Source organism: Protopterus annectens, chromosome 6.part1 (genome assembly GCF_019279795.1).
Source record: "Protopterus annectens isolate FY-2018-M chromosome 6.part1, PAN1.0, whole genome shotgun sequence".
Classification (NCBI taxonomy): Eukaryota; Metazoa; Chordata; order Ceratodontiformes; family Protopteridae; genus Protopterus; species Protopterus annectens.
The window spans coordinates 48,303,775-48,315,899 of NC_056738.1; the positions used below are offsets into that span (position 1 = coordinate 48,303,775).

The 12,125-nt window shown below is 43.2% G+C and overlaps 1 protein-coding gene across 1 annotated transcript in view; it reads right to left on the minus strand.

The window, feature by feature from the left end:
- The window catches only part of GTF3C2 (general transcription factor IIIC subunit 2), a 2,978,836-nt gene that overhangs the window by 2,641,159 nt on the left and 325,552 nt on the right, over nucleotides 1-12,125 (minus strand). The window contains exon 3 of the mRNA XM_044075341.1: nucleotides 10,396-10,846. Within this exon, the coding sequence (XP_043931276.1) occupies nucleotides 10,396-10,846 (451 nt within the window). The remainder of the gene's footprint in view (nucleotides 1-10,395; nucleotides 10,847-12,125) is intronic.

The window sequence follows — 12,125 nt, forward strand, 5'->3', positions numbered from 1 at the left end:
GGAAAGGCCACAGAAATACCTCACTAAAAGAATCACAGGCCTAAAGCAGATGCCATATGCTGACCGTCTAAAAAGACTCCAGCTATACTCTGTGGCATATCGTCTACTCACAGGCGATCTCTGCTTAACATACAAGGCCATGTCAAACCCTGAGCTGTTGGACATGCTCCACTTAAAGAAATCCCAGACACTCCCCATACATGTCAAGCAGAGCACCTTATTGGCCCTCTTCAAAAGGAACCTTGATGATTGGATGGGAGATGGGAAATTCACCCCGGGGATCATGTCAGTCACCCTGCTAAACAGGGGCCCAGAGAAGTAAATATTGTGGGAAAAGATTTCCAGGGAATTGTTATGGCTAGGCCGATAGCCTAGTACCAACCTATGAACCTATATTGGAAGAATTTAATAGTTGCTGATGAAATAAAAGACATATTAGGTGATAAACCATGTTTTGTGTACAAGATGGGTCTAAACATTAAGAGTTTGCCACAAATACACACGAAAAAATTGTAGTAAAGCCACTACTAAATGTGGGTCATGCAATCAATGTTATTTGATTAATGAGAAAGATGGAATTAAATTACAAGTTATAAATAGGACTTTTATAAAATTCAGAAAGGGGAATTGTAACAGTAAAAACATTATTTATATAGCTAGTTGTATATCATGCCCTGCATATTATATTGGCAAAACTGAGAGACCATTTAAGAGAAGAATTTATGACCATATGTATAGGATTAGGGTGCATGATACCAAAAATGCACTATACAGGCATATAGAAAAGAAAGGTGAACAACATAGTTTCAGGTTTGCCATCATTGATCAAATTTTTACATCCAATAGAGGAGGTAACTTTAAAACATTAACTAAAAAAGAAAGTATGTGGCAAGTGTTGACAGATTCAACTAGGGAACCGTGCATTAATGATTTTATTTCAATAAAACCTTTTCTTTTATTAGCTTGACAGGTGCACCATAGCAAATTATTTATAGTGTTTTAGGTCTTTGATATGTAAACATTTAACTGAATAAGGAAGTTGTACAATGTAATAATATATTGCAGATGGTATACGCATTTACCCCAAAATCTGGACAATACCAAGAAAGGAGGGGGGGTATCCATATTCATCAAGGACACCCACACCTCAAGACTGGTGGCAACGCACGATGCATCGGAGACCATCCAGGTGCAATTAACCATAGGCAAGACTGCTCTGCAAATTGTAGCATGTTACAGGCCACCCTCACAAACTCAGGAACCTCACATGGCCTTCCTGAAAACACTAGAGGGGATAAATGTATCACCAAACACCATCATACTAGGTGACTTCAATTACCCTAATATAGACTGGGAACACTACTCAAGCCCAAACACCCTAGCCCAAAAGTTCCTGGAATTCATAAACTCAAATGCCATGGAACAACTAGTCACCATCCCCACAAGAGGAGATAACATACTTGATCTCATCATCACGAACATGGATGCACAATGTTCAACACCGGAGGTGTACCCCTCACTGGTGAGATCAGACCACAAACTAATCTCGCTGGAGGTCCTCCTCCCACCCCCACCTGAAATAAAAAAGACCACAGTAAAGAACTTCTCAAAAGCCGACTTCACACTTCTAAAGACTAGTGTGGTCTCCTTTAAGGCCCCCGAGCCGGCGGAAAACAGTACTCAAGCCGCTGAATCACTTACAAATGCCTTCTACCAGCACCTGCAGGACTGCATGGATAAGGCAATCCCAAGCAAAACAAAGACTCTTTGTACCAAAGGCAAGCGTCCAGTCTGGTGGACCCCAACCATAAACAAACTCTACAACAAAAGGAGGAAGCTACTACAAGATAGAGCAAAATCCTTAAAAGGTAAGACACCCTTGATCACTATAAGTAAAAAACTAAGAGCTCTCATAAAATCATCCAAAGCAAATTTCGAGAGAAAAATAGCTAAAGACTCAAAAGACAATCATAAGGCCTTCTTTAGCTATGTTAGAAACCTGGGAGGAAACTCCCAGATATGCTCAGAGCTTGTTCAAAATGATGTGAAGATTACTGATCCTACAGACATTGCCAACATACTGGCTGACAGGTTCAGTGCAAACTTCTCCCCCCAAAAGGAGAGATATCTATACCAAACGATTGCAGCCCCCAAACATCTCCAGCGCCCAAGTGAGAACTGCTCTCTCCAAAGCAAAAACACAGCATCCATGGGACCTGATGGTGTCCCCGGCTGTGTGCTCCATGAACTCAATGAGGAATTAAACCCACAGCTAGGACAGCTGTTTAATCAAAGTCTTACCTCTGGATACGCACTCCAGGAGTGGCGCACTGCAACTGTGGTACCACTTCACAAAGGCGGTGCCTCCACCGACCCTGGAAATTACCGCCCATTAGCTTGACAAGCCTTATCTGCAAAGCCATGGAGAGGATCATAATGGACCTCATAAATAAAGACATAGGAATTTGCAGACTTTGGATCCAACCCAGTTTGGCTTTGTCAAAGGCAGATCATGCCTTTAAACTTGGTTGACTTTTTCAAACAGTCACCAAAGCCATTGATGAGGGAAAGGCAGTCCATACAGCCTACCTCGATCTGGCTAAGGCCTTCGATACAATACCCCATTCGGTATCATTGAAAACTCATCAGCTTAAATGTCAACCCATACATCACAAGATGGGTTGCAAACTGGCTGAGTGACAGAACCCACAGGGTCAGAGCTGCTGGCGCCATGTCAGACTCAAAGCCTGTCACAAGTGGTGTCCCACAGGGCTCAGTCCTGGCCCACTCTTGTTTGGCATCTACTTTTCCAAGTACAAGCAAACACAGGAGGGTTATGTGACAAAGTTTGCAGATGACTGCAAACTGGGCCATAGTAGAAAACACATCTGACACAGATATCCTTCAGAAGGGTCTCACAGAAACGGATAACTGGTGCCAGAGCCACGGCCTAAAGTTAAATGCCAAAATGCATAGTCATACCTTCGAAAACAAGGTTACCCCTAGCTACCAAATAGGTGGCAATCCACTGAGCACAGAAGAAGTTATCAGGGACCTGGGGACCCAGGTTGATAGTAGTCTGTCATTCGACACCCATGTAGCTAAAGTAGTTAGGAAGACCTTCTACATTGCCCACCTTATCATGAAGGGATTCTCATCTAGATCAAGGGAGGTCATAGTCTCCCTTTACTCATCACTCATCAGACCAATGATTGAGTACAATGCCCCATTCGGAATGTATCTGACCCGACACTTGCAGCAGCTGGAGAGGCCACAAAAGTTCCTCACCAAAAGGATAAAGGGTCTCAAAATCTGTCCTATGCTGCCCGACTGAAAGAACTCCAGCTCTATTCAGTCGCCACCGCTTGCTCAGAGGTGACCTTTGCCTAACATACAAGGCCATGTCAAACCCAGATTTGATGAATATGCTTCACCTCAAAAAATCTAGATCCATCAGAGCCACAAGGGCGGAAGACTTAAACCTTGACACGGCTATTAATAGGACGCTGGAGGGATAGATTCATCACCCAAAGACTCCTATGCTGTGGAACAAAATCCCGGTACATGTGAGGCAGAGCACTGCTGGCCTTGTTCAAGAGAAATCTTGACCAATGGATGGGAGATCGCAGATATACCCCAGGGATTACCTCAGTGTCACTGCTCGACAGAGGCACAGCAAAATAATGGGTATAGTTCCCCATACTAAAGGGGTGGCGTAAGCCACAAAACGATGGGCTAGGCTTGTAAATGCCCTCGGGCAGATAGCCTAGTATGAACCTATGAACCTATGAACCTATGAATTGTAAGTGGTTTCTAAGTAGTAAGTTATTATAGGTATATGTTGTTTTAAATAATTGTATATAGGCTAAAGTGATGCAATGGTACTTTAAATGGTGGCCGGAATGGCGCCAAAAACTTTTTAAATGGATTGCAATGTGTACTAATCAGCTGTTTTGAAGAAGTCTGCGATAAGCGGATGAAAGTGCTTAACACATTAAATTTTGTTTGTAGCTTTGTGGTCGGTGTTACGAGTTTATTAAATTATTTATCCTTGAAAGGAAAAGCTGTTTTTGCCTTATTCGAGTGAGTCAGCACGCTACTTTCCTAAACATAGCTGTGACGGTGAGGTTACCGTCTTGTTACTTCAGTTCAGGAGTTGTTGTTCGTTTTCAGATCAATTGAAAATACTGAGTCAGTTGTCCTTGTTTGTCTGGCATGAGATAAGCCATCTGGGCCGTTGTATCTAAGCTGGCACCCAGGAATATTATCTCTTGTGAGGGCACAAGTTTTGATTTATTTTCGTTTACTGTGTACCCTAGGCAACTTAATCTTTTTACGAACGCCAGATGCTTTAGAAGAAAGTACAGTTTTGTACCTACCATAAATGTAGATGTCCGAACTGGATAGCATGATAGGATAACTTCAGCAAGGAGGGTTTCAGAACTACAGGCCTTAATGGCAGTGCAACCCTTCCTAATCTTCCACCAAGATAGAGTGTCCATGAGGACTAATCCTACATTTATGCCTAAGGTGGTATCCAGAGTGTCTTTAAACCAGGCAATCCACCTTCCTACCTTCTTTCCCAACCCACAAAACAGAGGGGAAAGAATATTGCATACCTTGGATGTACATAGACAGCTACGCTACTACTTGGACAGAACAAAAAGTAGCAGAAAGACTGACCAACTTTTTGTAGCCTATGCAACAGGAAGGGAAGGAAAAGCTATTTCCAAACAGACAATCTCCAAATGGATAGGAAATTGCATACGATTCTGTTATTCCTTCCATGGAAAACCAATTCCACAGAACATAAGACCTCATTCTACAAGGGCAACAGCCACTACCACAGCCTTCTTATGAGGAGTGGCAACCAAAGACATTATTGAGGCGGCTACTTGGACCTCCGTGCATACATTTGCCAAGCATTATAATTTGCCTCTATATTCCAGATCCCGAGCAGGGTTTGCCACTGCTGTACTGCAAGGGATCTAAACACACCATAATCTAGTTTTATCCTCCTCCCCTTGTTGGCTATGGTATTCTACCCAGTTGTTATGACTGCAGATGCATCCATGAAGGACATAGTACAGTTTTGTACCTACCATAAATGTAGATGTCGAACTGGATAGCATCTGCAGTCAGGATTACCTCCTCCTTCCCTCTGTGGTACTCCAAGGGTGTTTACCCTCCTAATAGCTAGCTGGTGGGGGGGAGTCTTTTATGGTGTATTTGTTTGTATATATGTGCATACATGCTTATTTTTGTGTTTACCTCTATCTTTTTGGAAACATTGGCATCTATCTAAATTTTAGCCTTCAAGAGGGCTACTGGCATCTGGGGCAAGAAACACTGAGGAAAATGGCGTCGGCTGATGCCTTTATACCCGAAGATCAACAGAGATGACGTCGGGTGAAGTGCGACATCAGCCGAAGCCGGACCCGGACTTTGGAATCCGGCCGACTGAAGGGCTGCCTGACGACAGGACAACCCAGTTGTTATGACTGCAGATGCATCCATGAAGGACATCATCCTTGCTCTCTGCTTGAATCAGGCAGTCGTCCAGATATGGATATATTTGAATTCCTTTTTGTCTGCAAAATGCAATTACTGGTGCCAGGCACTTGGTAAAGACCCTGGGCACAGTAGATAAGCCAAAGGGCAGTGCAGAGAATTGGTAGTGCATTGAACCAGCTATGAATCTGAGGTATCTTCTGCAATTTTGTCTGATAGGGATATGCAGGTATGCCTCTTTGAGTTCCAAAGTAACAAGCCAAGCTTTCTTGCCCAACATGGGAAGGAGCTGCTGTAGTGTCAACATTTTGAATTTCGGAACATCCAGGTAAGTATTTAGAGTGGAAATGTCCAGAATGGGTCTCCAGGCTTTGTCCTTTCTGGGTACCAGGAAGAGTCTCGAGTAAAATCCTTGTCCTTTTTCCTGCTGTGGTACTTTTTGAAGAGCTCTCATATCCATGAGAGCTGTAATTTGTTTTTGTGCCTCTGCCCATTGATTTTGTAACAGGTCTGGCATTCCTTTTTGCCTTGGAAAAGTGTGAAAGTGGAACCTGTAACCTTGAGACACAATATTCGGCACCCATTTGTCTTCGGTGATTGCTTGCCAGTTTTGAGAAAAAAGTGCTAGTTTCCCCCTAAGGGAGCTGCCAAAAGGGAAGAGTTTGGCATTGGAAGGGGGAAGTCATTGGGACTGTTTCCTGTAAGGTTGTGACTTGTCCTCACCTCCTTTTGGGTTTGATGCACCCCACTGTCGTGGTCTGTAAGAGCCTTGTGGTTGAGATCCGTCTCTTGGGCGTCTGTATCTGCCTCTTTGTGGCCTGTCTGACACTGGAAAGGACCAATTCTCTGTAGGCCAATTTCTGCTAAATCGTGGTGGCTGTACCTGTAGGAAATCCTTCACTGTTTGCATAGATTTTGCCTTATACCCCATTTTCTTTAATACCTCTTCTGTCTTAATACCAAATAAATTATCTTGCTGCAAAGGAGCATCCAATAGTTTTGCCTTAACATGATCTGGTAAACTTTGTTCTTTTAACCAAGCATGCCTTCGAATCACAGATCCTGTAACTGCTGCTCTACAAGAAGCTTCTAATGAATCAAAACCACATTGCAAAGTATGCTTTCCCACTTATTCAGCTGCATGCAATAAATCCTGCATTTCCTTATAGTCAGGTTGTTCTGCATTTGTACTCATTTTCTGTTTTAATTGAGACAGTAAGTATTGTTGATATTTAAGCATGTGTAACTGGCAATTTAGAGCCCTCACTGCTAAAGTTGCAGAGGTGTAAACTTTCTTTCCCCATCTGTCTAATGCTCTAGAGTCCCTATCCGAGGGAACTGGATTCTTAGCCGTGGAAGCCTTAACCCCTTTGGGACCCTGGGAAATAGTTTCTGGGTCAGCAACAGGGTTTTTATAAAGAAATATGTGAGAGTCAGGGACTCTGTAGTACCTGTCTGGCTTGACTGGAGCTGGGGGTAAAGAATCAGGATTTCAACTAGATTCAGAGAACACATCATCCACAATGTCCAACACTGGCGGAATAGCAAGGGGCCTGTGCTGAGGCAGTAAAAGAAAGTCTCTGAGCCTTTTCTTGGATTCTGAGTAATCCTGGCCCTCCCAATGGAAATGCTCCCTCATGGTATGTAAAGTTTCCCCAAAAGAGTAATCCTGAGGAGGAGAGGCTGAAGGAATTGATTCTTCAGCATCAGAATCCTCATAGGGGGGTAAAGAATATCCCTGGTCTGAAGAGGAATCAGAATATATTGAAACCTGGTCAGAGGAATCATAGTCTGTATCCTGCCTAGGCCTTTTATCAGGAGGGGGATGGGAACCCCTGATCAGTGTTATCAAGTCTTCGGCCATCTTGAGCATCTGTTTTTTAGGCATGGAGGCCTGTCCAGGTGAATGCTGTACTTGCTTCTTTGTCTTTAATGTAGGCTTAGTCTTGGCTGTAGTTGCAATGGTAAGTTGAGTAGGCCTGAAAACACCCTCAGAAGCAGATGCCTGCTCAGCAGCTCCGGACCCATCTGAAGGGTTAATCTCTGTCGGCCTAACACCTTCATTATCCAGAGGCCTAGGCACCTCCACGTGGGAGTCGGTCGCGACCTGTGGTTCTGAGGTAGCGGGTGTCAAGGGCTGCAAAAGCGCCTCACTGAAAACCGGTGAACCAGCGACTGGCCTAGAAGAGGCTTCGTCATCAGTTTTGGGCCTCGGATGCCTTTCCTTATCTTTATCTTTGCGTTTTTTGTGCATTCTGGTCGTCGGTTGTTCTGACTGCATTGTATAATTAAACCTTCGCCCAAAGTAATGGCGAGCAAAATCAAACTGATGTTTAATAGTGCATTTGTTAAATCCAGCACAAAACCGACAACTAGTGATGTCGTGATCTGGGCCTAGGCATGGAATACAGTAAGAATGAAAATCCTTATGAGGTATTTGCTTCCCACAAGAAATACAATTATTAACTTTTACTGACATCGGTCTGAGGCAAGAAAAAGTTTCCCCAATGGGGTACTTAGCTTTATTGAAGACTTTGGTTCTGAAATCGAATTTGAAATCTCAGGAGTCGGCCGACCGGTATTTGCAAACTGCTTTTGCTTTGGGCACCGCGCGGCAAGAAAGACTGAAGAAAATGGCGTTGGCTGCTTCTTATATACTCCTGGCGCACTGACGTCAGGGAAGAGGCGACAGCAACAGACGCCGGACCAAGACTTTGGAACTCAGGCCGACTGCGGGCCCGCCTGACGGCAGGATAACCCAAGTATGACGACTGCAGCAGTGAAACACGAACATTCACTGATGAAGGTAAGACTGTGCACACAGCTTACCTTGACCTGGTCAAGTTTTTTGATACAATACTCCATTACGGCATTATAGAAAAGCTCACTAATAGATTCATAGGTTGGTACTAGACTATCAGCCCTAGGGCCTATACAACAAGCCTAGCCATAACAATTCCCTGGCTATTTCTTTCCACGGTATTTACTTCCCTGGACCCCTGTCTAGCAGGGCGACTGACGTGATCCACGGGGTGAATTTCCTATCTCCCATCCAATCGAGTTTCCTTTTGAAGTGTGCACCTGCAGTTCAGGGCAGGCCACGAACATTTTCAATTCACTTCCTTGCCATTTTGTCTGTGTAGTTTACCTTGAGTATTTACTAGATGCTTGGCCCATGTTAGGACTTAGGGAAACTGTTTGCTCCTCTAACTGTACATCAGACTGCTTTAGTTCTCTTTGTGGAGCAGATGTAGAAGGCAATGTACTGCCTAACTAGATTGCCTTTCTCCCTGAATCTTCCCAAGTGAAATCTGTGACTGCAGACATAAGAAACTTTCTTATGAGCCTTTACAGGACACACATCAGTGCAGGCTATTTCTGCCCCAAGATCAAGTCACACACTTCAGAGTTTATTTTGGGGACCTGGCTCATATTTGACTTTTTGTCATCTCTGATGCAGGTCAGCCTCCTCAATGGTATCCCCAACAACCCACCTACGGGAAGGTACAGTGCTCGATAAACCAGTAGGAGCAGCACCACCACCAACTGGGCATGGTGTTATCCCCCGAGTTAAACCATTAGGTAATAAACCCTTTTATCACCAGCTGGATAGCCAAATGGTTCACTGACTGGACCCGGGAGATCAAAATATGTTAGGCAACCTCCACCAAGAGACCAGTCACTAGCAGAGTCCCTCAAAAGCTCGGTACTGGGCCTGCTCTTGTTTTGCAAATATTCCTCTGAATTGGAAGCAAACACTGAAGGTTTATAGCTGGTTAAGTTTTCAGGTGATTGAAGCTGGCGGTTACCATCGATACCCCTAGCAGGCACTAACGTTCTTCAATAAGGCCCATCACTAACAAATGGTGCCAACGCTATGGTCTTAAACGCAATGCTAAAAAATGCATAATTATACCCTTTGAGAAGTCAACCATCTTACCTAATTACTATGTTGATAATATGCCCCTAAGAGTCAAGCCAGTGGTCAAGGATCCAAGTACACATGTAGACAGTAGCCTCACCTTCTACTATCATGTGGCCACAATGATGAGGAAATCCTTTTATGCTGTGCAACTTATAAGTAAGGGCATGGCATCTAGATCCAAAGAGGTAATTATCTCACTAGACACCGCCCTAATTAAAACATTCAGAGAGTACAATGCTCCCTTCGGTACATACCCCACAAGGCATATGAAGCAACCAGAATGACCTTGGAGGCTCCTTACAAAAAGGATACAAAGGTGTAACAAACCTGCCTCATGTAGAGCACCTTAAAGCCTTTCCTTCCACTCAGTCCCCTACAGATTGCTGAAAGATGACCTATGCCTGAATTACAAGGCATCAGCAAACCCCAAACTTATGAATCTCCTGCGTATTAAGTCAAACAGTATCATAAATACAAGATCTAAGGACTTGAATTTTGTTTGTGACTTAAACAGAACACGCTGGAGAGACAGATGCATGTCCCACAGACTGCCCTTCCTGGAACAGGCTTCCCATCCATGTAAAGCTGGGTTTGTCTATTACCCAGTTTAAGCGCAACCTTGACCAGTGGATGGAGAATAGCAGACAGAGATAGCTTATAAATGCCTGGTCCTCAATGTCCTATTTGGATACAGGACATCATTACTCTTTGAAGAAAACTTGGCTAGGCTTAGAAAGGCCACCCAGGTCGGTAAAGTAATGATCTATGAATAAATGTATTTGTGAATAGTCAAAATCTTTGATCACCACCATAAAACATCCACTCAATAACTTTTTTTAAATACAATTTAAATAGTGCAAACAAACAAATATACAAGACACTGAAGACAAAATGTCAGACTTTGCTTCTTATTTACCAACTCTGCCAATTAAATAAACTGCATCAAAAGCATGACTCACACTCTAGCAGCTTTTCTTCTAGGGCGTCCACCTGGTGGTACAACTACAGATTCATCAGAAGCTGCTTCTTCAAATAGTTTCTGAACATAACCAGGATCAGACTGTGGAGATGTACAGTCCAAACCTGCTGCCAAATTCACAGTCATCAAGTCAGCTTTTGATTTTTTCCCTCTTTTCTTACAACCTTTGCCCAACAAGGGATTATCCCTGCTCCCTGATAAGCCATTTTCAGAGGACACTGTCAAATCCACTGGTTGAACGAGAACAGGGAATATTTTGGGTTTGCTTCTATGTACACTTTTTCTGGCTTTAGGAGTTCTGTATGTTTCCATTTCCTTAGGCAAAGGTGTCAGAGACCTGTCTTGGTTTGACTCTTTTGCGTCCAACAAGTCTTCTTTCTTTACTGATATACTTGATCCACTGTTGGCATTGTTTAATGCAGATGATTCAGCTAAAGGGAAAAATACAAACATAGTGAGACTACAAAAGATGAATATTTTCTGTACTTCAGATTAACTAAAACAATATCTGTTTAAACTGTGCAACTGTGTTTTTGGCTTGGTGAACTGAATCCTTACCTCTGTTCTGATCTTGTAACTCTGAGTTGCCTGCCTCTACTATAAATTTGATATTGGACACACCTCCGAGTCCCATTGCTTCACCTCATTCTACTAAATACTACAGTGTGATCAGCTGTGAAGGCCCAACTTTGAATTACCTTCCGTCTCCTCACTTTCTGCTTTAAAAAAAAAAAGTGCCTCTTCCTACTTCATTTTGCTGCTTGTGCTTAACTGCATTTACTTTGCCACATTTGTTACTGCTTGTCGGCAGCCTGACTAAATTGATGACAGTATTATACTGAACTGCTGCTTTATTGGAGCTGTTTTTTTACTGTTGATTGTGCGCTAATTTATCACACACGAACTGTTTTAAGGCAATTTACTGATTAACTGCATTTCATTACTGTTTAACTGTATTTTTTTTCATTCTGAGAGTTCTGTTTTTGCCTGTAAGTGGTTAATCTGCTTTTTTTTGCAAGTTTTACTGTGTTCTTACCCTTAAATTGAGTAGCACAGTCTGGATACAAGGTTTGCTGCATTCAGAGCTATTTGTTTTTGCCTTCTGTGTTTCTGGCAGCCATCCTGTGTTTGCCTTCTGTGTTTCTGGCAGGCATCTTGTGTTGTTAGGGGCCTATCTCCTCTGCTAGTGAGAGTAGCAGAGCTGCCTGGACCTTGTCTGGCACAAGCTAGTAAAGAAAGCAGAGACTAGCAGGATTGATTAGATTTCTGTGTTACTAGAATCTTCTTTTTTGTAGTATTTAAAACCCGTGTTTGAGCTGGATTGGGCTTGTTTGCACGTCACGGACCACAGCTGCACTGTTTTTAAGCCATTGTAAGGTATTCTAGCTACAAATTTTCCCTTAGTAGCACTTGTGTGATCACCCAGTAGTAATCCTCTTAGACCTTCCACCCTTTACCACCGTAGCTCTCTCTGGCCTCTCTCCCTCAGATTGTGACAAATATGAATGGAATATTTCCTATGGTTTCTCCTGCCAGTCTGATTGATATGGGCATCCTGAGACAGTGTAGCAACTTCCTCATGTACACATACAAACCTCTACTACTACCACCTAGGAACACAATTTATGAGAGATGCAATTAAATTAAGAACCTACAATCTATGTTCTCTCCCTCACAAGCCAGTATATCTGGCACTGAGAAGGATGTCAA